Raw genomic sequence first — 26,304 nt, 5'->3', positions numbered from 1 at the left:
AAATCTCCTAACATATATACATATATATAAAACTCCTACAGATTCTGTTTCTCTGGAGAACGCTGACTAATAGAGTAGCATTATGGGCAATTTTTATTTCCATCTTTTTAAAACCTTTTTCTAGCTTTTTCTATAGTGGATATGTATTTTTAATGTAATTAAGACAAATTAAAAAAATTTTTAGGGGCACCTGGGGGACTCAGTCGGTTGAGTGCCTTCGGCTCGGGTCATGATCCCGGGGGTCCTGGGATTGAACCCTGCCATCGGATCCCTGCTCAGCGGGGAGCCTGCTTCTCCCTCTCCCGCTCCCCCTGCTTATGCTCGCTCATGCTCTCTCTCTCTCTCCCCCTCTGTCAAATAAATACATCTTTAAAAAAAATTTTTTTAGGGGACCTGGGCAGCTAAGTCAGTTGAGCGTCAGACTCTTGATTTCAGCTCAGGTCATGATCTCAGGGTTGTGAGATCGAGCCCTGCATCAGGCTCTGTGATCAGCACGGAGTCCGCTTGGGATTCTCTCTCTCCCTCTATACCTCCCCCCCCGCCACATGCTCTCTTGTTCTCTCTCTCTGAAATAAATAAATAAATCTTAAAAAAATTTTTTTAATGCCCCTGTCAAATTTATCAAAAGGCTCATGATGCCCATTTAAAATTGAGGTCAGCTGTCCTCAAATTCGAGTTGCACGAACCTTCCCAGAACACAGCTGTCACGGAAAACCAAGGACACCGTTCATATAGCGCAGATCAAAACCAGGAGCACAGAAGTAGGTGTCATTGACCGAGTGCCTGCCACGTGTGATCTACTCTGCTGGGAACTTTACTGACATCATCTCATTGCCCCTTCTGGAAAACTCTGAGAGGTCTGGAGTAGACTCTGGTTGTGCAGCTGAGAGTAGCAGGGCTCAGACAGGGAGGTTATGGGACAAACCTAAGGACCCGCTGTTGGCAAGAACTTACTGCGGATCATCGCAGAAACAAGATGTCAGCCCTTGGGAAAAAGGGAAGCAAGCTGCAACAACCGTACACCTCCATCTAGGTCTGTCTCCGGGTCTGTCTAGAACATCAAACTTCCCTGTTGGCACACCCACGTGTGTTGAAGTTTGCGTGTAGGTAGAAGGGCATGGAATTGCTCCCCGGGCAGAAGGATGGTGGAGGAGGGGGAAGGAGGGAGTTTGGGAGTGATCGTTTTAAATGTCAGCTGTCATGCTAGCGATTATTTCTACCACCTGGCACCCGGTAGCCCGCAGTCGCTCCTGGCAGAGGCAAATCTAGCAAACTGAGAAGACATCTGGAATTTGGGTAAACAGCTATTTCCAGAGCACGCCGCAGGCTCGCACCATCCAGTCCTCTCTCCCCCGTGGTCCTTAGCCATTGCTCCAGGCTGGTGAGGGAGCTGGTGGTGGCTGGGGGTGGTCAGGGTGCCGCGGACCGACCCCGAGGTCCTCCAGGCCTCAGTTTCCCACGTATTGATGGCAGGGAGGTGGACAGACCATGCAGATTCTCTTCTGGACAGGGTGGCACTCCACCGTCCCCAAGTGAGGAACCGTCAGACCCCAAATGCCACTAGTGTCCCATCCCGTGGCCCAGGGTGCTCAGAGGGAAGCCCCGGAAACTCATCAGTCACCTCGAGGAAGATTCGATGATGCTCAGAGAATGTGCCATCCAAGGTGAGGCCAGGGAGGGGAGTCAGGCATTTGAGCTAAAGACTCATGGCTACGAGGTGGGACTCGCAAAGTAGGTGCACGGACCCTCACTTAACCGGAAAAGCCCTTTAGCTGGAAACCCACTCCGGTCCCAGGGCAGAGGGACACTGCCTCGCTTCTAGAAGAAGGAAGCTCGCTTTCTCTCTCCGTGCCGGCTGCCTGGCCTCTCTTCACGGCAGCCACCCGGGTAGATGCTGTGGCTCTCCCCACTTATAGATGGGGAGCCGGAGCCTCAAGGAGTCTCTCTGCCTTCCGGTGTCACCAAGCAGTTCAGTGACAGTGGAATGAAGCCAGGTTGCTCTGTCTTCCAAGTCCCTGCTTCTTCCAATAAGAATGATGTGGTTATGATGATTAGGTGCTTAACAGGAATATTGGGGTACAGCTGGTATCACCGTGGCTCCCGCGTACCGGCCACATTGCTGTCTGCTGGGAACCAGGCCGAGCTGCTCCCACGTGTGGCCTTGTTGAACACTCGCATCGCCGTGGTGGTATAAGCAACCCCATTTGTACGGATGCAGAAACAAGGCTCAGAGGGCTGAAACCACTTGACAAAAATCAGCCAGCACAGAAAAGGCAGAGAGCTGATTTTGGAATTGAAGTGAGATACCTCCTCTGCTCTGGATGGTATTATCGGCTGCTCTCTGGGCGCCAGCCACTGGGGAAACACCTGTCCCCTACAAGGAAGGTCTCATTCTTCCCGTTACACAGAAGGGGAAACTGAGGCTCAGAGGGGGAGAGTGACTTGCCCAAGGCCACACAGCTGACAAGGAGTGGCTTCTGGATTCTGAACCCAGGAATGTCTGAGCTCCACGGCCTCACACTCTCCAGGCTGTCCCTTTTTAAGAAGCCACCCCGGGCCTCGTATTAGCCTTTGCAAAAACACTGTGATGCTTATTCTGCCTCTCCTGCCCTTCACACTCATTCCACTTTGACCACTAATCATTCACAAATCAAGGCTGTCAATCTGGGATATCTGGACACTGGAGTCAGATTTTCTTTAAGTACCCAAAAATGAAACAAAACAAAAACGCCCAGCTCTTGACCCTGAGTCTACAAAACCACATTCAAATTGTTAACCTTCCTCTTCCCCACTGGGATTCCATTCAGGAGACCGTCCTATAGCCCCCTGGGTCATGGCTGAGGCCGGGAGGGTTGCTACAGGCAATCATTCCGGGGTTGAGGCTCACGGAGGCCCCTCCAGGACAGGGGCAGGCCTGGGTTACTGTAAAGATCTGAAGCCCAACTCCTCTTCCCCTCTAGATGCTTCCTTCCTGAATGCCCCTACCGCTCCCTTGAGACCAGGCGGGGAGAGGTCAGAGTTGTGTTAGAAGGGGTCAAGTGTGTCGGAGCACCTGTGGGGTGACAGCATCTGTCTGTTCGTCAGTGAGGCAAGAGAGCCCGGCCATGAGGTTAGCTGTGGGCCTGGTTGTAGTGAAAATGTGTCTGGGAGGTGTGACAGGTGTGCATAGAGTGTGTGACAAGGAGGCAGTGTGTGCGTGACTGTGGCCAAGTGAGTACAGAGTGACCCGTGTGGGTGTGCGGACGCTGAGCGCCAAGACTGCGAACCTGGCCATGGGGGGTCTATGTGGGCATCTCTACGTGACTGCGGCTGGGTGTGGGACCACCACCATGGGGTGGAGACATACCCTAGGGGATCTCTCTGGGTTGCCTGGCAACCGTGTAGCTGAGGGGACGGCTCCCTGTCTCCTAGCAGAGGGCCAGGCTGAGCCTCAGCCAACCTCCCACCAGACAGGCTCAATGCCACCAGGAGTTGGGCATTTCTCTAAAATCCCCTGAATAGCCAGCACCTAGGTTCCAGCAGATATGTCTGTTTCCCCAGTGCACCATGCAAAAGAGAGGAACAGGAGGGGGCAGGTCCCTCTAGTGAGCCCAGCCTGGGCGGAGTCTCTCCCCAGGATGCTGAGAGCATGGGGACCCTCCCGGCCTCGAGCTCACAGCCGGACATGACTGGTGTCTGTCTGGGTCCTGTGTGTCACGGGACCTTGGACATACGGGTCTCTGGACAGCAGCATGTGTCTGCCTGGGGGCATGTGAGAGCTGGCGTCCACCCACAGTGGTCTCTGGGGTCACCGCTGCTAGGAGTCACCCCTGCATCCTCTTGCAGACGTGACCTTGAGTAACTGAGGTCACCAGGGCATCACTCAGGGTCCTGTGAGCCCACACATGCATCTGGACCTCCCTGGCCAAATGCTCTGCCCTCCATCACCCCCAGGCCGATGCCAGTGTCTGGGGCTCCAACTGCTGACGGGGCCACATCTGCATGCATCTGCAGGGGGCCTCAAGGTGCTCGGCCCTGACCTGGGGGCTCCGGAAGAGGCTGTCCAGTCTGGCCCCACACCCAAAAGCCATAGTACTTCCCTGCAACCGACAGGCTCGGGACGAGGTGCCTGGCCAAGGAGCAGAAACCCAGCGGTCAGGAGACACGGCTCTGCCACCCACTTTGATTCTCTTCCCTGGACCTTGGAGCCCTGACCTGTCACACAGGCAGCTCCACCCTTCCTCGATTTTGGGTAAGTTTCCCCTCCTTTTGGAGCCTCAACGAGGCTAAAATGGAGGCCTGGATAGTGGGTGATGACACAGAGACAGAGATGCAGGAGCCTGGTGAGCCGGAAGTAGAGTGGAAGGGGCAGGCGAAGGTCTATGGACCTGTCTCCTTGCCGCCCGCCCTGAGACTTAAATGGAAAAGCAGGTGTAGAAGTTCAATCTCTTCCCTGCCATCTCTCTGTGTGACTTCCTCCCACTGGCCTGGACACCTAGATGCCGGGCCGTCTTCAGGCAGCCAGACTCCAAGGGTGGGAAGGGGAAGGAAGACTCTGCCAGCCCAGCTCCACTGAGGTGGTCTCCCTTTGACATTTAAGTATCTGCTAATGAGCCCCTGACCCTCCCAGCTTACAGAGGAGGGCTGAGCTGAATGCTCTGAATAGCAAATAAGGTGAGGTTTTCAGAGGACGAAGGAGCCGGAGTGGGATCAGGAGGCACTGCTGTGAGTCTCTCTTTGGGCAAACTGGGTGCTAGGGGTGGGGGGGAGGGGACCAGGTATGGGAAGGCGGTCCCAGGAGCGGCTGACCTGTTGGATGCGGGGTGTTCCTACAGTCCTGCCCGTTCAAACCCACATGGTCACCGGGGGGCTTCATGATGTCTGGCAGAAAGGGGGGCTCCCAGGGATCTGGGAAGCATGCTTTGGAGGCCACTTCTCTCGGCAGCTTGCTTTCCATCATGGTTTGGTGATCGGAACATGGAGAAAACCCCGATGGCCAAGACCTTTAACTCTCCCGCTACCCTCATTTCCTCCATCTATAAAATGGGCCACCTGGTTCTCCCCATCAGTGGTGAGAGGCCCTCTCACTACTTACATCTGCAAATGAAGCAGAAGTGGCCAGCACAGGTCCCTTGACCTTCCTAACACTCTTCTGTGATAGAATTTTGCACTGCCATAGCAGTGGGGAGATACCTTCCTGTTTGCACAAAGCCCTGGTGCCCAGCAGAAAGGGAACTGATTTTAATTTCAGACAGGCATGGGCCAGCTATTGACTAAGCGATGTGTCCTTGGGCAGGCGTCTTCACCTCCCAAGCCTTGGTTTCTTGAGGAGATAAATGGGGATCGTATCTGCACTGTACAATGAGGATGGAAGTCCATGTGATGGTATCTACGGTGCCTGAGACCTAACCAAGACTCCCTGCTCCTTTCTCCTTCGCTCATCCATGATGTGTGAAGGGTGTCTGGATCCTACATGGTAGCTCTGTTGGTGCCCCATTAATGAGCCCCTGTCACTCCCTATCCTGATACAGATGGACAATGACCAACAATAACCACCCACGGCTCAATCTTAGGGCTGCCAAAGGTCCAAATGGGCTGGACCTGCCAGAGAGTTCATCTCCCCAAGAACCATCCTCAGCCAATGAGGGGGAAGTGTGGGACAGTAAACATGGCAGCTTCCTGCCCCTCTGGTGGGACAGCTCTGAAACACGTTCACCACCGTCTCCCAGAGCCCCGCAGTGGGATTAAGCTTCAGCTGTCCTCAGTGGTGACTTGCTTTGTAAAAGATCTTGTAAGGGCTCCCTCCCTTCCTTGTCTCACCTCTTCGTCCCTCTACAGGTGCATCCTGGGCTGGCTTCCCAAGCAAACCAAGGGTCACATCCTTGCCTCTGGGGGAACCCAACTTAAAATGTCTTTGGATCTTGGAACATTTTTAATCCACAAGGGAAATCCCACATGGAGTTCAGGGCCATTGCTCTTCCCAGCCTGCAGTCTGAGAATCGTGCTTCGGGAGTTGTGTGATACCCAACCTCTCTGGACAACAGCAGTGACCCTGGATAGTGTCTCCCTCATGACCAACACTAAAGACCAACAGAACATCAGCTGTTTGCTCTGCATCACTAGTGTTGCGTGTTACATGTACAGTATCTATGAGGTCGGCCAGACTATTGATCTGTTTTGCCGATTATTAATCTGAGACGTAATGAAGATTCAGTTGCTTTTCCAGGTCACACAGCTAGCAGGAATTGGGATATGACCCCCATCCTGCTTGACATCTCCTCTTGGTTTCCCACCCCTCTGCCGTTCAATGGTAGGCCTGCCCCATTCTCACAAGGCTGGAGGCTCCAGAGACCCCACAGCAGCCCCCTGAATTTCCCAGAAACCCTCTCAAGCCCCACAGCGGGGGTCCAGGCAGCACAAAAGCTCATGCCCCACATTCTCATAATGTCAGCTCTTCATTGCCGGGCCAGCTGGGATGGTGCGTGACCTCGGCAGCTTGAGGCTTTTACTAGCAAGAGGTGAGCAGAGCAACTGTTTGGCAACTGTCTTTGCTGGGGGCAGATGAAGAACAGCCCAGAACCAGCTGCAAGTGTCTCTGAAGTCCTATCATCTCTTTGTTCTGGGGCTTCACAAAAATGAGGTAAATGTCACCAGGCGTCAGCTTAAAGGCAGGTGTGGAAGAGTTCCCCTTGGTTTGAAAGAGGCCACCACCCCCTGGGTAATTAGGGCAGGCTCTACTGCATTAAAGATGCCATCGAGGAGGAAAGGCAGTGAGCTGGGAGCTGTTAACGGTTACCTATAATCAGAGACAGATTGAATCACACAAAGAGCCTAACTGTCTGAGAATTCAAACCAGCTATTTTTAGGCATCACCAAAGGCTCCTGTGGGCTGTTGCAAATTCAGAGAGCATGAACTGGGTGCTGCTCGGAGTGCATTGAGGAATTTTCATTTCAGGAAGGAAGGGGCATATCACAACTGCTCCACAACACTGTGCTAGGTGCTTCCTTGACTTTATCTCACTCGGTGGTCATGGCCATCTTTAAAGGTTGGAATTGTCCCCATTTTACCGATGGGGCGCTTGAGGCTCAGAGAGTGAGCAGCCTGGCCAAAGGCAACACAGCAAATAACTGAGACAGCCGGGATAGAAACCATGTCTGCCTGAGTTCAAGACCTACAACGTCCCTATCATAGCCTTTGTGGACTTCGCTGAGGGGATAAGAGCAAACCAATTCTTCCCCAGCGTGACACAGAAGAAAATTTTTCTACCTATCACCTCCTGACCCTACACAGCAGAACTCCTGAAGACCCATATACATCATAAAATTCAGGGGTCCTGGGCACATGTCAAGGGGAAGGAGAGACCTTGAGAACTGGCAAAGGAAGAGCTAGGGATTGTCCCTCCAGCCAGTGTGATTTTACACGATCATCGGCAGCTTCCCTTGGCAGAAGTGGCTGGAATGGAGTTATCAATGAGCATAACACAGCAATGTGTCCTTGGGCAGGAGTCTTCACCTCCCAAGCCTTGGTTTCTTGAGGAGGTAAATGGGGATCATATCTGCACCGTACAATGAGGATGGAAGTCCATGTGATGGTATCTACGGTGCCTGAGACCTAACCAAGGTCCTATCAAACAAACTGATAGACACAAAACTCCCCTTCTAACTTTCAAAGACAACAAACTGCCAAAACTCACAGTACACAAAATACACTATGTAAATTGTGAACCCTAAGTCAAGGATCTATTTTTTTCCGTGATCATATAATACTTCCCCCAAGACAGAAAACAAAACAAAACAAAACAGAAAAAACAAGAGGAAAATGTGCTGAGTCTTGGGAGAAGCTAGTCTGTCTGCAGTCCTGGGGGTTTTAGGTAACACTAAAGGACGGTCAGCACCACGGACAGCCACCCAATGGGCCCAATATGCATATAACAGATTCAATGTAGTTCTAAGAAACCTTGTGACACAAATCTTGCAAGAATCTTCCAGGAAAATGGAAATTCCTGCAACATCCTATAAAGCTGTAATGTTCTCAAATCACCGGCAGGTCTCTGCCCCTGGGAGGAGAGCTACACTTGCTGACACATTTAGGAAACTTCTGTGAAAAATGTAATCCAACAAAGAAGGAAGTCCATTTCTCGCTTCTTTTGTAACAAGAGCAAAGAGTCCATGTGCCTGAGAGTCTGTGTCAAGGAAGAATAGCAGGGTGCCTGCAGACATTTGCTCTGCCAACCTTTTAATGTTCTTGCTACTATAGGAGCATTCCATCACCTCAGGAACATGCAGGCTGCCTCCCTATGCAAGGCGTATGCCCTACCAGAGTGGTGTTTGGAGATAATGAGCCTCCTTTAAATCTTTCCAATCATTAAGAATTCTGTGCCACTGCTCAGGGAAACACAATTAGGACACAGCGTTAATACCAACTAATGACAATACAAATGGAGTCTGGTTTCTACCATACGTGTTTCCTGGTGCGTGTGCTCATTTCCCTGCCTAGTGTTGTGTGCCAGTAACTTGGAAGGCCTCCCTTTCTGATTTGTGTACAAATCAGATCCAGAAATGGGAAGCCAAAGGTGCCACTGCATCAGAACAAAGACACCGGCGATTCTGTTTTGCTTGGAGTCAGCAAACAGGGCAGAAGGACAGACCAGAGGTCAGGGAAAGTAGGAGGTAAGCTAGATCCAAGGAGTTCTCCCAAAAGAGAGGAGATGAGGTCCAGAATCCAATACAAGAAGTCCAGGTGTCTACAGTACCCAAACTAGGAGTCAGAGGGCTGGGGTCCAGCCCATGCTCAGTCCCTAGGAAGCACTGTGGCCTTAGAAAAATCACGCTTGCTCATCATTTCCTGAAGTCACCTTTAGACTTTTGCATACTCACCCCCTCTTCCTAGATTTCTCTCCCACCCCTTCGCAACTTGAGTCTGGATATCCTCCTCTCTTACACCAGGCAAAATCCTGTGTGTCTTTCAAGGCCCTAATCAAACAGCTCTCTTCTGTGAAGCCTCCCTCCATGGCTGTTCAACTCAGCCACTTATGCTCTCTGGGCTTCAGTCTCTAAAGCTGTAAAAGGGGACATCAGCAAGGAAGGTGCTTCCAACAGGGTACTCAACATAAGACCTTTGCTGACCCTGCACTTTTTGCTCATAGTTGGAATATAGGGCTCTCCCTTTTATCTGGAAATCTCCTTAGAATGAGATTCAGCTCAAATGTTGCTCCCTTGCCTCCCACAGACAGAGCCCTTGCAATCCCCCAGCACATACCCCCACTGGTGTTGGGTCTGTTTCTCCACTGGACGGTGAGCTCCCGAGGACAGGGACTGTGCTTTATTCTCCACTCATCCTCCCCACACCTAATCCACGAGGGTGCTCCTCAAGCATTTTGGTTCAATGAGTGGTCCCCAGGCTCTCTCCAGATACCATGTTGCCAACCGGGAGCCCACCAGGAATCTCAATCTGACACATTATCAATCATCCATCCCCTTATCCAAGCCACTTCCATTCTTGTCTCAGCCCTGAGGTTAATAAGGCTTCAGTTTTCTTCTGGAGGCTCCAGCTGAAGGTGCCCAAGCTTCAAATCTTGTAGAGTGATGATTCAGGACAATGTGGTGGACTTAGAGAATCCAGGACGCCACGCTCAGTAGACATGATTTACGTTCCCCTCTTGGACGTCAATGCAAAAGACTCCTTTCTCAGATGGAACTAAACACCATCCCGGGTAATGCTGCTGCAGAGGTACATAAGCTGAGGGGTGCAGCAGCATCCCTGCCAGCCTCCGGGGCTGTCTTCAGCAACCACCCAGCCCTCCCACTGCTACAAGGGCAAGACACACCCTATTACACAGAAGCTAGTGTCTTTCCGTGCTGAGGCTTGTATATTTCAGCTGATTGAAAAATCTTCGATGGCCTATGACAGCGTTATTCATATCAGATGATCACAGTAGTTTGTGTGTGTGTATGTGAGAGAGAGAGAGAGTGTGTGTGTATCAGGGGGTGGGGGGCGGAATATGTCCAGATTATCCAGCCAATCTGAACATTAACCAATAGGAGGTCTGGCTGCTATCTGGCTAACGACCTACATGGCCTAATTCTTGTCCTCCAGCTCATCCTTGCCCACTAGGATGTTGTAGTGGCAACAGCTTTCTCACTAAATACCCATGACTCTAAGGCCATCTCTTCGGATAGCCAAAGTCACCATCAAAAGAACATAAATATTGGCATAAAGGGATCTGTGTGAGGATGGTAAATCTGCCATCAAATTAAAACCTCATTACACTAACGGCCAAACCAGAGACTCACTGTGTGGACACTCTCCAGCCTGGATTTCACACACCACCTGTGCCCGCTGCCAGACAGGACTTCAGCCCCGGGTGAACCGAGGCGACTCTGGGCGGTAGATGGTGCATCCATTTGCAGCAATCAGCACCTTTTGCAAATGGGCAGCATGCTCAACCCTCCTGTAGAGCAAACCTTGAGCAGGGGCTTCAAAAGCACAGGATTTGGAAAACGGAACGCATTATCAGGCAAACCAACCAACGAATTTGTATAAACAACGGCACTCCCGTGGAAGACTGGCAAAGCCGCCCGCGATGGCAGGTCAATGTTCCGGGCAGGGCGTGTCAGCTCTGCTGAGGTCTGAGGCCTTATTATTCAAAGTTTAGTCCCTGGCCCAACAGCCTACCATCACCTGGGAGGCTCCTCAGAAATGCAAAATCTCACCCTGACCAGCTGAAACAGAATCTGCATGGTAACAAGGCACATTCCAATTTGGGAAGCCCTGGCCCAAGGGTCAGAGATGCAGTTGTGGGTTCCTGTCTCTGCCTCGGGTCTGCATCAGAAGGGTAACTGGGAGAAACCCAGCCCCCTGTCTTTTGTCCAGGCCCTTCGCAGTTTTCACAGGTTTGTGGGTCACCTTTAAATAGACTGGGTGACCTTGGGCACTTAAACTCGCTTCCCCACTGTAAAATGGGAATTAACACTGGTAACCGCCTGAGGAAGCTACAGGGAAGGGATATGAAAACAGTCCTGCAGCGGGCTTGGCACAGTGCCTGGCACACAGCGGATTCTTGCTAAACATTAACTGTTAGGAAGCAGCCAGAGGCGGGGACATGGGACAATGTCTGCCGAAGACGGGCCAGCGCCCACACTCTCCCGCTCACCTCCCTCTCTCCCTCCCGCCCTCCGTGTGGAAACCGGAGAGTTTTTCCAACAAGACTGAAGCACCGACAAGCAAGACATTCTCTCTATGGGAGCCCTGAAGACGTAGGCTCCAGAGTTGGTTTAAATCCTCTGCGGCTTATGTGACACTGACCCTCAGTTTCCTGGTCTATAAAATGGGAGTCAGAGAAGAACAGTGCCAACTCGCAGGGTCACTGTGAGGATGGGCTACTCTGCAAAAGGCATTTAAAAAAGGACCGGGTGTCTGCTCTCGCCATCGTTTTGGTCCTCATCTTCGTCCGCATCACTGTTACAGACAGTATGCTTTCAGAAAATCAGGAAGGCCGACAGCTCAGGCTCTAGCTCACTTCGTCCCGGAGGAAGACAGGGTTCTCGAGAAGGAGGGCTGCCCCTGACACAGCAGGCTGCGCTGTGTGGGAGGGAGAGGACACGGACAGGTGGAAACACTCGGAGTAGCCGGAGCAGAGAGCTCTGCAAGGGCTGTGGTGGAAGTTGGGGCAGGGGCAGAACCGTGGGGGTGCTGGGGAGCCACAGAAGGCGCAGGGCAGGGAGCAGCAGACCGCGGAGGAGCCACAGGGAGGGGCGGGGCCGACTCACGTACACCTGCGCGCAGACTCCTGGGCCAGCTGCAGCCGGTAGACGGAGAGGCGGTTGGCGCCACCACACACGCTGCCGCGCTCGCCCTTGCACCCCATGTCACACTCGGCCTCGCTCACGTTTGTCGCCTGGATCTTGTGGCCGCAGTAGCACTCGGCTCCGAACTCCAGCCCGGCATACAGGTAACCCCTGGGGAAGGCTGCGGTCAGGCCGGGGTGGCTGCCCCCATGCAGACCCCCAGGGACCGGGAGACTCAGGGGGGGATGGGAGGGCTCTGGGGCCCAGGACCCCCAGGACCACCCCCGTGCCTTCCTCCCCATACACCTACCCACGTGGCCACATGTGTCCTACCGACACCCACCTTATACACTTCAAACACACACACGCCCCTCCGAGCCTGGGGTCCCTCCATCCCAACGCACTCTCTCGCCCCTCCCGTCTAGAGCCACGCGCTAATTATATCTCCAGAGTCCAGCCCCTTTGTTCCAGGAAACGTCCCCTAGGAATGATGCCTCCATGTTCCTTGAGAAGAGCTGGAATGAAGGGAGGAGGCAGGGATCTCGTATCCCCTCGGAAGATGGCAAAACCAGGGTCACATATCCAGCCAAGGAAAAAATTCCTTCCCCTAAAACAAAACAAAACATCCAGGCACTGCAAGGTTTTCGACTTCTTTTTTTTTTTCCCCCATAGCCATCGGACTATTTCCTAAAAAGGACTCTCAGTGGACACCCATTCTGTAAACAGGCGAAAAGGCATGGCCTGCTTTGGCTGCAGGGGGTGGGGACGGAGGGGGAGGGAGGGTCTGGACAAGCCCCGCTCAGCCCCTTTGCCTGTGAGGCATTCTCCAGAACCAGGAAGGCTTGGTCTGCAGGCCCCTGGCCATGCAAGGCAGCCCCAAGGGGAGCAGTCAGCTCACGTCTTCACCCTGGACGCCTGTGGGCAGCCGGACAGACAGACCCGGCAGACTCGTGCCTCCACACACCTCCACCACCCGGGTGGCACGTGCCATGCTCTGCTCCACACACTCATCTGGGCAGGTGCAGCACGAGCAGCTTAAACTAAATGGGCATCTTGGTGCCTGAACCCCACCAGCATTCTGGGGCTGGGCCAGCCTGCCTTCCGTCGGTCTGTCTCACACATCCCATCTCTCTGAAGCCCTGGTTCTGGGGTGCCCTGAGCCCCTCTCGTATAACTGGACCCACTGATAGAAGGAACGTTTTCCAAGGTGGGGGGAAACGCTTCCAGTGGGTGTTACAATGCCAGAGCAAGTGGTATCTTCCCCCTAGCCCCCTCCCTGGGATGGCTCACAGCAGGGAGGGTGAGGGACAGCTGCTGTGGGAGGAAACAGCCACCAGCTGTGAGTGCCTGTCTGGGAGGGGGATTCTCCAGCCCCGTACACGCCCTCAGACGGCTGCAGTCCCGGCCCTCTCTTGACTGCAAGCTCGTGGAGACACTGAGGCAGAATCACCTGGCTAATCCCACTCCCCGATCGTAGTTTCTGGCACTCAGAAACTGGGAGATGATAAATGTTTGTTGGTTTAAGATGCTAAATTTGGGGATGATTTGTGGCCCAGCGATGGATAACTAATATAGGAAGGGAAATGGAGTTGGCCCTGCTGTCCTTTGGGTCACCAGTGGTCCCTGGGAGGGCCTCAGACTGTTAATCCTGATGTTCCTGCTGTGGCCTTCGCCAGAAGGATCTTTCCGGAATTAAAACATCACACCTCTTCACTCCCTAACCGCCCCCCCACCCCAGGCTTCCACTGCCTTGCAGGTAAGCTTCCAGATGGCTTGGCTCAGCCTCCAAACCCTATCGGTGGTTCTTTAACATGGACAGCCATTAGGATCACCTGGGGAACATTTTTTAAATGTCACAACTGGCTCCCACTTCCAGAGGGTCTAATTTAATTGGCCCTGTGATTCTAACGTGCGGCTTTGTGTGAAAATCAGAGCAGTGGTGCCCCAGCCGTGGGCCTGGGACACGCAGAGTCCGTATGGTCTCTGTCTTGGAACTCAGGAAAAATGCAAATTCTTGCCACCATCTGCCCCCTCACCCCCCCACCCCCACCCAAACCTACTGAACCAGAAAGTGGGAATGGAGTCCAGCAATCTATTTTACCAGAGTCCAGGTGATGTGGATATCCACTCCAGGCTGAGGACCCCTGTCCTAGATGATCTGCTCCCACCACCCCCATCTTCCCCCAACCTACCTCTTCATTCTCAACACCTGGTGTATGGTAAGTGCTTAACGAATATTTGTTGAATGAATGTACACCAATCCTCTGATTAACACCCTCCAGCAGTTTACCCCTTGCCCGTGGCCAATGTGGATGCTTTAGATGGCATTCAAGGCTCTGCGTCAGCAGGCTTCAGCCAGCCTGCTGTTTCCCCTCCCTCCTGACGGCTCCCTGTTGGACTCCCTGTGCATCTCCACCCTGCCAACCTGAGGATGCTGGGTGTTGAGGATCTTGCAGGAGGTCTGGTCTTTGAATATGCTGTTCTTTCCGTCCTACTGTGACTCCCTAGAAAACTCCTATTCATGCTTCAAAACTCGGCTCTAGATCTCACCTTTGTAACTCTTGCTGAGCCCTGCATTCCATCAGCCTTCGCAAGGCCCCCATAGTCTAGACAGCACACCCTGCCCAGCACCCATCATGCTTGAAGGCTCCATACTCTGGTTTCCTCATCTGCCTCATAGGGGTCTTGCAGGAGGGGAAGGGGGGGTAAGAGTTAGTATTTGCAAAGTGCCGAGAACAGTGCCTGGCACGGAGCAAACGCCCATCACGTGTAAGCTGCTGCTTTTCTATCCCCCAAGCCTGTGCCTGCCTCCGTCTCCCCAACTGGCTGGGGAGCCCCCAGAGGGCAGGCTGTGGCTGACTCATGGCTGCATTTCCAGCACCCGGACGCACACGTGGGCAGCAATAAATATTTGCTGAACTCAAGTGGATTATGTGAGTTCATCTGACTCATCCTCTGAAGCTCCGCTTGGCTGTCACCCCCTCCGAGTCTTTCCTGACACCCCAGGCAGGCTGGGGGCCTCTGCTGCATTTCCACGGTCTGCAGTTCCTGCCACCTGAACCCTCATCCCGCTACACAGCCCTTTTCTGTGTTACGTGCCGGTCTCCCCGGCCAAGGATGTGACTCCACGGGGGCCACGAACTCCTGTGTCTCCCAGTTTGATACGTGAGCGAATTGATCATCCTCAAGGGCTCGGAGTCTTTCCCAAGCTGGAGAGGAACCTGTGCTCAGGGAGATGATTATAAAGGGGACAGTGCTTCCTAATCAAGGACAGAGGAAGGAGTCCCTTGGCCACCCACGTGCTCATTTCCACGATGGCCATGCAGCTGAGGTCCTTCAGAGTTTGTGACCTCAGAGCCAGGCAGCTAGAGTCTGAAGGTGGGCAAGCTAGCAGCCTCTTCACAAGCCACCCCAGGTCAAGGTGGCAATGCTGGGGCCCAGGCCCAGACTGAGGGTCCCGTCCCCACTTGCCTGTCCTGTGGGGCCTCATCCACCCTTGGAAAGTCCGGTGCCTCCCCCAGTATGTGTCCTCATCAAGAACATCACTTTCTTCAACTGGAAAACCCTGTGGGTACAGGTGAGTGTTTCACCCTACAAGATGTCCCATGGATGTCATACAAGCCTCCTGCTCACCGAGTCACACCCGCAGGTTTTTCCTACACATGAGCACAAGTTTGGACCCTCGCACACAGATTCACAAAGTCTCCTGCACATACAACCACTATTACTTAAAGATCATGACACATGTGCGTGAAGCTTCCAAACATAAGCTGCTGACCCTGCACACTGTACATACAAACTCACACTGAGGCACCACGTCACACGGCTACGCGATCACTAACTCCCACAGACCAACGATCCTGCTCCTTTGCATACACACACGAGCACACGCATGCACCCCGGCATCACCCTTTCCTTGTGGCCACATGCTCATCCTCTACTGTGCCCTTCCACAGAAAAGGAAGGGACACTGCCGAAGGAAAGGAGTCTGAAATGAATGGAGCGTGGGACATCAGGGCCCTACCGTTCTGCACAGTTGTCCTGGCAACGGAAGATGGTCATCTTTTTGTAGTCGAAAAAGGACACGCCTCGCAGGGCCCGGCTCTGGGTGTCATCCAGGTAGCAGCCGATGTACTTGGCTTTGGGGAGAGGAGAAAAGTCAGATCTGGCTGGGGACAGAGCAGAAAAGGGTTTGCAGACCAATGGTAACCAGTGTCCTTGTGGCTACGTGGCCTTCTTGACCTTTTGGTAGCAGTTCCTTCCTCTGGGCAGAAACGCAGAAATGAGAGACTGAAAGTCACGTGGGCTGGCAGACCCTGACCCATAAAGGCAGTGGAGGCCAACAGAGGAGGAAGGGACCGTTCTGCGGCCAGGGTTAAGGCCAAGCCCCTGGGCTCTACCAGTGACAACTGAGCACCCAGGGAGCCAAGCCAGGGTCACTGTCCAAGCACCACGCAGATGAGACTCACATGGAGACAGCTCTGAAGAGCTTGACACAGCTAACAGCGTGTTCTCATTTCTACAAGCTGCCTTAATATATTTACTTTTCCTCAGACATGTGGACTTGGATACCTCCAAGGATAGCCCCAAAAGCTTCCCGCTTTGGTCCGTTCCAGGCACTGGCCTAGTCAGTTTGGGCCAGGGTACCTCTCTAAGGTCTAGTTCCCTTCACCGTGGGGATGAAAATAGTAACCCAGTGAGGTCAAAATGGAATGATGTGCATAAATGTTTCTACCATAGTGTCTTGTGCGTAATCGGCACAAAGGAAAACGAGTGCAATAGGAATCTGGCCATTCACAGCGCTGAGCAGGCACTTTATAGTTTGCCTACATGCAGGCCAAGGGGAGTGCTTTCATCCAAAGAAAATTTTTAAATGATGTATAAAAACCAATTGTACACCATACAGAGTTTTCTTAAAGTAGTAAGTATGTTCTTGTACTTCATGGTAAATAGTCATTCTTGCACATGAAGACCACACTTCACATCTTATAAAACAGTCTTTTCCCTCTATAGTCTTAGAATTGGGACACACGCTTTGCTAAGTGGGTTACACAGACCGTCTCGCTGAATCCTTACGATGATCTTTCAAGTGCTAATATTCCCACTCTATGCAGAAGAGGAAGCTGAGGCCCAGAGGGGTGAAGTCACTTGCCCAAGGAAACACAGCTGGTATGTGTGGAGCCAGGGTGGACCCGGGCGATGTGGCCGCAGAGCCCGTTTTCTGAACCCCTGCTTACTTCTGGAACCCAGAGATCCTTGCAAGGACCCAGGTGAAGTGGGAAGTGCTGGTAAGTTCGTGCTCTCTGATGACTCATCAGAGGCCCAGGAAGACCCAGTGTCTGGCCTAACGCCCGAGGCTCAGTGGTGGCAGAAGGAAGATTTAAGTCCAGGTCTAGGGGACCCCCCAAACCAGCACTCTTTCCACTTTTCCATTTGTAGGTAATGGGAGGATGTCACCAGCCCTTGCAGAGGATGACTGAGGACAATATGACGTGCCACGGGTCACTTTCCCTGGCTGGCCTGCTCTTTCAGCTGTGGGCTGGCGCCCCCCTCGCTTGTGGCGGAGAACGGGCTCTACCAGAGGGTGCAGGCTCCCTCCCGAGCAACCGTGCCCCTCAGTGCCAGCCTGCTAAGTGCAGAATTTGTCAGCCCCACTGGAGACGGGCCTCATCCTGATCACTCTGAATTTCTTTTATAAGTTGAGGTTGACTAAGAAGAATCCAGCTTAAACAGAAAGATGTGTGTGTGGCCTTCCTGTCACAGAGGGAGTCCTGGCCCCATGACTGGGGCATGGGTGCTGTTCGCACCTGAGCTGGGGGACGGAGCCTCTGGTGAACTTCGGGCTCAGTAAACTCAGTGAACCGTGTAAACATAGTTCAGTAAAGGACAGAGTATCCCGGGATGGATCGTAGAAGGTGGGGGCGGGGGGGGGGAGTGGGAGGAGGGAGCGAGGAAGGGAGGGAAAATTATTTTGGCAGCACGAGGTCTTTGCTGTCAGATCAAAAGACTGTGGGGGGGGCATGTATTGAGCGCCTACTATATGCTGTATACTATGGGCCATTCCTTTTAATTTTTAAAAATTTTTAAAGTTTTGGGGCGCCTGGGGGGGCTCAGTCAGTTAAGCATCTGCCTTCGGCTCAGGTCATGATCCCCGGGTCCTGAGATTGAGTCCCGCATCTGGCTCCCTGCTCAGCGGGGAGCCTGCTTCTCTCTCTGCACTCCCCCCCCCACCGCATGCACGCGCGCGCGCACCCTCCCTCTCTCTCTAACAGGTAATTCCAGTACAGTTAACATACAATGACAGTGTTACATTAATTTCAGGCGCACAATACCGTGGTTCAACAATTCCGTACGTTACTCAGTGCTCATCACGATAAGTGTGCTCTTCATCCCCATTCCCTATTTTCCCCATCCCTCCACCCACCTCCCCTCTGGTCACCATCAGTTTGTTCTCTACAGTTAAGAGTTGGATTTGTTTTCTTGGTTTGTCTCCCTCTCCTTTTTTCTCCCCTTTCGCTCCTCTGTTTTGTTTCTGAAATTCCACACAGGAGTGAAATCATATGGTATGTCTTTCTCTGACTGGCTCATTTTGTGTAGCATTATTATTATTATTTTTTTTTTTTTTACATTCACACCCTCACAAGCTTCTTATTAACCCATTTTATAGATGAGGAAGCTGATCCTAATGGCAATCACACCTGCTTGCCTTAGAAGCGAGTCTGTTTTGGCATATGGTGTATGTTCTGAGCAGTTACCACAAATGTTACTTCTGGTTTTCCTCTTTTCTAAGTAGAATTAGAAGCTATGACATCTGCCCCAAGTTCCTACACCCTGTAAGCATCTCGATTAAAATTTAAGCCCAGGTCTGCCCTCCCCACTGTTTTATTTGTGGGGAGGGTCTGCTTCCTTAGGGTCCAGGATCACTAAGAGCCACATTGAGACCTGATGGGGAGAAATGCTAATGCCCCCGGATCCACTGGGCTTGAAGTGAGATGTGCTATGGCTTCGGCTGGTCTCACCTAAGGGTGAGGGTAGGGGCATTTGGCTCTTTGTGGGATAGTGGATCCTGCTAGATGAAATTTTGATCCTCAGAGTAACAACAGTCAGAGGATACGTGTGTATAGACATGTGTCCACTTTGGAGTGAAGGCGGGACTGTCATGATATCATTTGCACCTTCAAAGCACCACCTCTTCTATTTTTCTCTTAACAGACCTTACCCGCCCCTGACCTTGGCAGGGCCAATTATACTGCACCTCCCACCAGCCAGTGACTGCTTGATTGCTCCAGGGAAGGGCACGTGGCCCGCTCCTTGGATTCTTGCTCATCAAAGCTAGGAGAAAGAAATCTGTCTCCCTTGGGTTAATGACACTGGCAAGTCTCTGTTAAGCCCAGAGCGGCCAAGAGCCATAATCCCTGGCACCAAAGTCAGCCTGTTTGGGAGCATGAAGCCAATGCAGAGGCGAGCACAGAGTCACAGAGAGACAAAGGGCACAAGGTACTCCTTTGAAAACTCCAGTCCCTTCCGCAGCTGGGTGACAAGACACAATGCATTTTCCTCTTTAGCTTAAGCTGGTTCAAGATGGGTTTTTGTCCCTTGCCACCAAAGTGGCACTGATTCACATGTTAATACTCAAGCTAAGTTGCCTGAATCCACCCAGCTCTGAGGGTCTAGACCAGATCCATGCCCAGACCTGTCCGTTCCAAACCTGCCCCTTCCCCCTGTAACACAGCAAGTCTCAGCTTGGGAGGAGGACATCTCTGTCCTCGCCAGAGAGACTGCGCAGGGGAGAGGCTGGGTGGCGGTGGGGGGAGAGGGCCCCTTGGAAGAGAGCTAGGATTTGACCTTAGGTCCATCTGCCCCAAAGCCTGGGCTTTTAAATGCTGCGCCACCACTTCTCTGTCCTCCCACCAGGCCAGACATCAGGCTGTGAGGTCTCACACAACAGGTACTCAGAGGGGGGTTGGGGGGGGGAGATACACAGTCCCTCATGAATGCCCTGGAGAAACACGGGTGTGTTACACACTTTGACCTGATGAACGGGCTGAGCTCTGTGAGTCAGGAAACAAACACTGAATCAGTTTCCTCCCTGTTCTGGGAGGTGCGTCCTTCCCCGCAGACCCTTCCAAGCAGGCTGGGGTCATCACAACTGTCATCCCCGCCCCTGGTGCCTGCCACCTGCTGACCCCATCGGTGTGGTTCCCGCCAACCCACCTCAGCCGTTTCCCCAGCGCCCTGCCTTCGGATCCTACTGGGGTGGCACGATGTCTCCAAGACGAGGGGGACATTAGGTATGTAACACAGGGACAAAATCACAGGCCACTTGAAGGGGGAGAAATGGCCGAGTTCACACCATCTATCAACTCATCTCTGCAGCTATCCAAATATTGCTGAAATGGCAGAGTCGCCCCGGCCGGACTATTTATGTCCAGCACAGGAACCAGGGAGGGGGGGAGCCCTGGAGAATGCAGGCATCTGGAATAGAGCCTTCCCGACTGTGTTTTTTTCCCCCTTTCCTTTCCTTTTGCTTCAATTAATCTTCCTTTTCAAGAAATTTTGCTTTCTTCGATAAAGGTAATCTGTTGAAAGGATAACTAAACATGAACGGATCTGTACTCCTCTTTACTGTCTGTGATTAGATTCACAAACAAAAGACATTATGTATGGAGTGCGGGAAGAAAACCAGCTCAGGAGTCAACCAGATCTGGGTTCCAGTCCAAGCTCTTGGAGGTATCATTCTCCTGCCTGGAAAGCGGGAATAACAAAGAAGGGAGATGGGTTGAATTGCGTCGTCCCCCGACCCCTCATACCGACCAAAAAAAAAAAAAAAAAAAAAAAATACAAGCTGAGATCCTGAGCTCAGAACTTAAGGATGTGTGACCTCATTTGGAAACAGGGTCATTGCAGATGTGATTCGTTAAGGTATGAGCGCATATCGGAGTGGGGGCAGGACAATCAACAGGACTGGCATCCTTATAAAAAGATGGCCATCGGAGGACACAGAGCCACAAGAAGGCGGCATGTGAAAAGAGGCAGAAGCTAGAGTTTTGCAGATACAAGCCAGGGAATGTCAACGGTTGCTGGTGATGTCAGAAGCCAGGAGAAAGGCATGGAATGGGTTCTCCCTTGGTGTCTTTAAGAGCGCACGCCCCGGCTGAGCATCTTGATTTTGAACCTCTGGCCTCCTGAACTGCAAGAGAATACATTGCTGTTGCTTTAAGCCACCTAGGTCCTGCTACTTTTTACAGCAGCGCTGGAACAGGAATACAAGGGGTATTGTTAAAACGGACTGTAAGTCGGCTTAACCTATACACTGAGCCTTGGCACCAGGCTTGGCACAGAGCAGAGACTCAGGAGTTATTTTCTCTCCCATCCTTGATTCTTCATCCTTCAAGATGACCACTCCCACACTGTCTGGGTTTCCTAGTGCAGAGAATGAGATTTTCTGCTCATACCCGGGCTTCCATGGGGTACAAAGGATGCATCTTTCACTTTGTTCAAAGCCTACAGATCCCACAGACTCAGCTCAACAATCTCTTCCTCCAAGAAGGCACCCCCATGGCTGAAAGGGATCCCTCCCTTGGGATGCCAGATCCCCTGGCCCACCCCTCCCTAATGCTGTTCTAAACAATTCTCCAGATACTGTCCATTGCTTTTTTAAATTGGAAATAATTTAGGCTCATGGCAGAAAAATTTTTACCACAAGGAAAATGCGCTAGCACGGGGGAAAGCAAGATACAATGCTATCTAAATACAGCATATGTGCTTTGTAAATACGCTCAGGAAGGAAAGAGGCAGGAGGGCAAGGCACCCAGTGTGGACTGTGGCTGCAGGCGGATGAGGCTCGGGCCATTTTTATTTTCATCTCTTTCTATACATTTTAAGTTTCCTACAATGAGCAGGTGTGATTTTGATAATCAGGACCAAGTTATTTACTGAACATATAGATTTATCGTTTTACTTGCCTGTCTGCCCCCCAGGGGCTGTGAATGTTCCTCAGTGGGGAAAACTGTGCTTGAATCATTCCTGTGTCTCCACCAACTAGCACTGGGCAGGGCACATAGGCATGTGATAAATATGGGATGGATGGATGGATGGAGTGAGCTGGGGATTGTACAGCTCAGCAGTTAAGAATAAGAGCTTAGGCTCAGACTGGGGTTGGAGTTTGCTCTGCCTCTTGGCAGCTGTGTGACATTGAGTAAGTTACTTAACCTCTCTGAGCTTCTGTTTCTTCATCCATGAAAGGGGCTCCACTTGCTGCCTGATGGGAAGCTGAGGGTATGCACGCACAGTCCCTGACACAGACCAGACCCTCAACAGCCTGCAAAGACTGCATCTTCAACTGGAGGAGATGGGGAATGGGTGCCCTGCTGCTCCTTCCAAAAACGCAGACTGATTCTCTCCCTGTCCTTCTTCATGCCCGGGCTTCAAAATCGAACTGAATTTGGCTTCTGCACAGGCTCTGCCCGTGGCTAGCTGTGTCCCCTTGGGCAAGCCCCATCACCTCTACGCTTTTCTGTTTTCTTCTGCAGGATTAAAGTATTGACAATAATAGCTGGCATGTCTTAAGTGCTTACTGTGTGCCAGGCTCTGTGCTGAGCACCTCCTGTATACCGATAAGTGAGGTGCTATGAAGGTTAGGGTTCACATTGCTAGTTTACTCCCTCCTCCAGCTGGACAGCCTTGGGCGAGTGCCTTAACCTCTCTGTGCCTCCCTTTCCTCCCTGTAAGATGGAGTTAACAACAGCGTGCACCTCACTGGGTTGCTTATGAAGATTACGTGATGTAATAGGTACAAAGTGTTTCAAAGAGTACCTGGCACTTAGCACACAGTCGATTCATCTTAGGCAATCATCATGACAGCCGGCTGCTCTTATGTACTTCTTAGCCCCAAAAGGAATCGGGAGGCTCAGAGAGGTGAAGTGACCTGCCCAAAGCTGCACAGTCAGCAAGCTATAGAACGGGAAGGGGGACCCTGATTTGGCTGCTCAGAGCACAGGCTCTCCCAGGGCTGGGGGAGGTTAAATGAGCCGGCAAGGTGCATGGCACATCCAAGGGGCCAGCTCCACCTGGGAAGTCAGACTTCCCACCCGGCCCCAGCCCAGCCCCGTGAGCGGCTCCTCCCTCCCCTCCCAGCCCATGATGGGCTCTGAATCCTTTACAGATCCAGGCCCGCATCACTGCATCAAGCAGAGCCCTTGCCAGCTTCAGAGAAAAACCAAATGCGTTCAGCGTCAGGTCAAAGCAGCGTCTTGTTTTTAGTAGCGTTAATCTAATATGTTGTCTTTCCTCACTGAACTCTGAATAAGTTAATCAAGGACAGGCTGGATTTGTGTTTTCTTAATAACGCCGCCTCATTCCGAAGGCTGCCTGCTGTGAGCTCTAGGCTCCGGGCTTCTTTCTTAGTTTCTCTTCCTTCTCTCTTTACATTTTATAAAATATATCCGATGTCCAGGGGCAGAGGGATTAGTATGGTACAGGAAAAGGCTCACAAGCTTTGGAATGAAATGGACTTTGTTTCAAATCTTAGTTCCTCACTTTGACCCATGTGACCTAGGTTTCTGAGTTTAAAATTTTCCCCATTTGTGACACAGAACGACAGGGGTCTCTAACTTTCTATGTTGGGATAATTAAATAAGGAAATGAAGCACTTACAACATGGTCTAGCCCATAATGATCACTCAAGAGATGGTAGCCATTATTATTGCTATGGATAATAACACCACCAGTGAAGGTGACCTATTATTATGAACCCGGAGATGTGATAAGCATCTTACATATATCATTCCATTCAAATAATATGTGAAAAACAGGGGTGCCTGGGAGCTCACTCGGTTAAGTGTTTGCTTTCAGCTCAGTTTGTGACCTTGGGATCCTCGGACCCAGACCTGTGTCAGGCTCCCTGCTCAGAGGGGGAGTCTGCTTCTCCCTCTCCCTGTGCCTTGCCCCCACTCATTCTCCCTTCTCTCAAAAATAAAATTTTAAAAAATCTTTCATATGTGAAAACAGGACAGTGGCTGGCATGATGTAGGTATTTAAGAAATGACAGTAATTGCTAGTAGTAATGACAGTGAGAGTTCATTCTCCCAACAACTGGGAGGTGTTGTGAGTGCTGTTTGTATCAACTGCACCACGAGGAATTCATGTTCTGTCCGGAACCTTGAGAAGCACCGGCGATTATCATTTACCTAAAGACCCTGGCAAGGACCAGAGAGGAAGGAGGAGCATTTGACCAAGCCTGGCGGGGGTGGGGGTGGGCATCAGGGACAATTTCCTGGAGGTGAATGAAGATGAGAGCTGGAGGAAGAGTGGCGTTGACCCTTGGAGGCACTCCAGACAGAGGGATGGTCATTCATTCATGGGTCCATCCAATCCTTCATTCATTCACCAAGTAGGTACTGAGCACCAAGTCTGTGCCGGGTGCTGTCCCAGGTGCTGAATGAACAGACACCCACCCCCCCCCCCTTCCCGGGGTGGGGGCGGAATGATGGGAACAGAACTGGCAACATCTCTGCTCTCATGGAGCTGACAGTCTAGGAGGGGAGGCAGACTACAAACAAGGAAGCAAACACATCAAGAGGATGCTTCTGGATGATGGTAAGTGCCGTCACAAAAACAAAACTGGGGAATATGGTTGTGACCACGTACAAAGTGGGGCTATTGTACTTAGGAAGGCCTCTATGGGATGGCGAGGTTTGACTGGGGACCCAAAGGAAGGGAGGAAGGGAGCCATGGGAAGATACAGAGGAAGAGCATCCCACATAGAAGGAACTGGCCATGCAAAGACCCTGCATTAGGAATGGGCTTGGTGCGTTCAGCAAAGGGGAAGAAGGACAGTGGGGCAGGGTGTGGTGGCGAGGGGGAGAGGGGGAGTTTTACAAGATGAGATTGGAGAGGTGGCCACAGTAGGAGACTCTGGAATTTATCCTAGGTGGGATAACAGTATATCCTAAGGTGTGGGCTTGTGACAAACTCTGGGGCTTGCAAACTACCAGAAGGAGTTGGGAGTGGCTGGGGAGAGAGACAACCAGGTGGGTGGAGAAGGAAAGAAAAGCCACTTCCCGATTTCTCCATCAGTGCAGCACCTCACACCTCACCCGTGCCTACAAGATGGGGTCCCTTCCACAGGCAGATCCATGAGAGTTTCCTGGTCACCTTTAAGAACCTATTATGTGCCAAGTGCTGTCTCAGTGAGCTCTCAGGAAAAGCCCAGACAGGAGAGATCACTGTCCCTACTTCATAAACGACAAAACTGAAGCCTGAGGAGGTAAAGCCATGTGCCTAGCCACATGGCTGGCTGGGATGGAACTGGAATACAGATCCAAGTGCCCCAATCTGTTCTGCCACCTCCCACCTTCTCCTTCACCTCCCTGTGAACGCTACATTCTTGGAAGAGGCAGCTTCTAGGAAATCCCCAAGGGTGGGAAGGTGGGGTCTCCTGGCTGGCTCCTGAGCCAGGTATGGGGTGGGGCTGAAGCAGGGGAACGTGCTCCCCTGGGTGAGTCCCCGCCGCTAATCCTGTTTCCCTCAGTGGTGAGAGAAGGGGTTTTCTAGGAGCTGAATCACAGCGGAAGTGTGACATGTGGCAGGAAACACAAAGGCTGGGGAGGTTTTCCTTCTGTCCTGATTGGTGGTGGATCTTCCCAAACCATCTGGTCCGGACTCCCAAAACGTGCATTTGTGTTCATCTCCGGAGCTGCAGGGTTGCAGGCTCCACCCCCGCACACTGGGCAGACGCTGGGCAGACCTCAGCCCACTCTGGGAGATGGTTAGCAGGCCGAGTACTCGGGCCAGGCAGGTTTGAGTTCAACTCTACCACTCTACGGCTTTGGGCAAGCGTCCCCCTTCACCAAGCCTATTTCCAGAGGTGTAACCTGGGTATAGTGTCACACTCCTTGCTCAAGTCCGTGGGGCTGAGCGGAAATCAGGTAAGGTACTGCACTCACAAAGGAGAGCCCTTTTTGGCTAAAAGGCTAAGAAAACTCAAGGAAATATGCCCAGGGCCATGATGCCCTCCAGGAGCCATCCCCAAGAGATCTGGCGAGGCAGGCTGATAGGCCACACAGTAGAGCAGAAGCTCTCACAGCCCTGGGCGCGTGGTGCCTCAGTTTCCCCATCCCTAAAATGGGAACAGGAGCGCCATCCACGCGGAATCGTGGCAACACTTCAATACATGTAGAGGGCTTAGAAAAGTACCTGGCACACAGTAAGTGCTCAGTAGATGCTGCTTCATTTTCATGTGTATTTATTTAACAAGCCTGAGAAGGCTGCGAGGAAGTGTCAGGCTTTGAACTCTGACAGATGCAGGGTCCAAACCCATGCTTGGCTGTTTACAAGCTGTGTGACCTTGGGCAAGTTACTCTACCTCTCTGAGCTTCCCATTTCTCTCTGAAATGGAGGTGACATCAGAGCCCCTGGCATGTCGATAGTGGTAACCGCATGGCAGGGTGGTTCCCGTTAAACACTGAGACCTGGTGGCTGTTAGTATATTCTTCTCAGCCCCTCCCTTCTCCTTGGTCACGGTCCCTGTCTACCCCT

At 52.1% G+C, this 26,304-nt stretch overlaps 1 protein-coding gene across 3 annotated transcripts in view; it reads right to left on the bottom strand.

The window, feature by feature from the left end:
• Positions 1–26,304, bottom strand: part of WSCD2 (WSC domain containing 2) — a 112,293-nt gene that overhangs the window by 25,201 nt on the left and 60,788 nt on the right. For 2 of the 3 annotated variants that reach the window (XR_003517044.1, XM_027576861.1), the window contains exons 3-4: positions 15,791–15,905; positions 11,753–11,937 (exon numbers count right to left, since the gene is read on the bottom strand). The exons of the other annotated variant lie outside the window; for it this stretch is intronic. Coding sequence is in view for 1 of the 2 variants with exons in the window: in XM_027576861.1 (XP_027432662.1) it covers positions 11,753–11,937; positions 15,791–15,905 (300 nt within the window). In the remaining variant the exon portion in view is untranslated. The remainder of the gene's footprint in view (positions 1–11,752; positions 11,938–15,790; positions 15,906–26,304) is intronic. 3 annotated transcript variants of the gene reach the window in all.

This window comes from Zalophus californianus, chromosome 14, assembly GCF_009762305.2.
Source record: "Zalophus californianus isolate mZalCal1 chromosome 14, mZalCal1.pri.v2, whole genome shotgun sequence".
Classification (NCBI taxonomy): domain Eukaryota; kingdom Metazoa; phylum Chordata; class Mammalia; order Carnivora; family Otariidae; genus Zalophus; species Zalophus californianus.
Note: the sequence above shows the minus strand (reverse complement) of the source record. Positions and strands in the feature narration are given on the sequence as shown.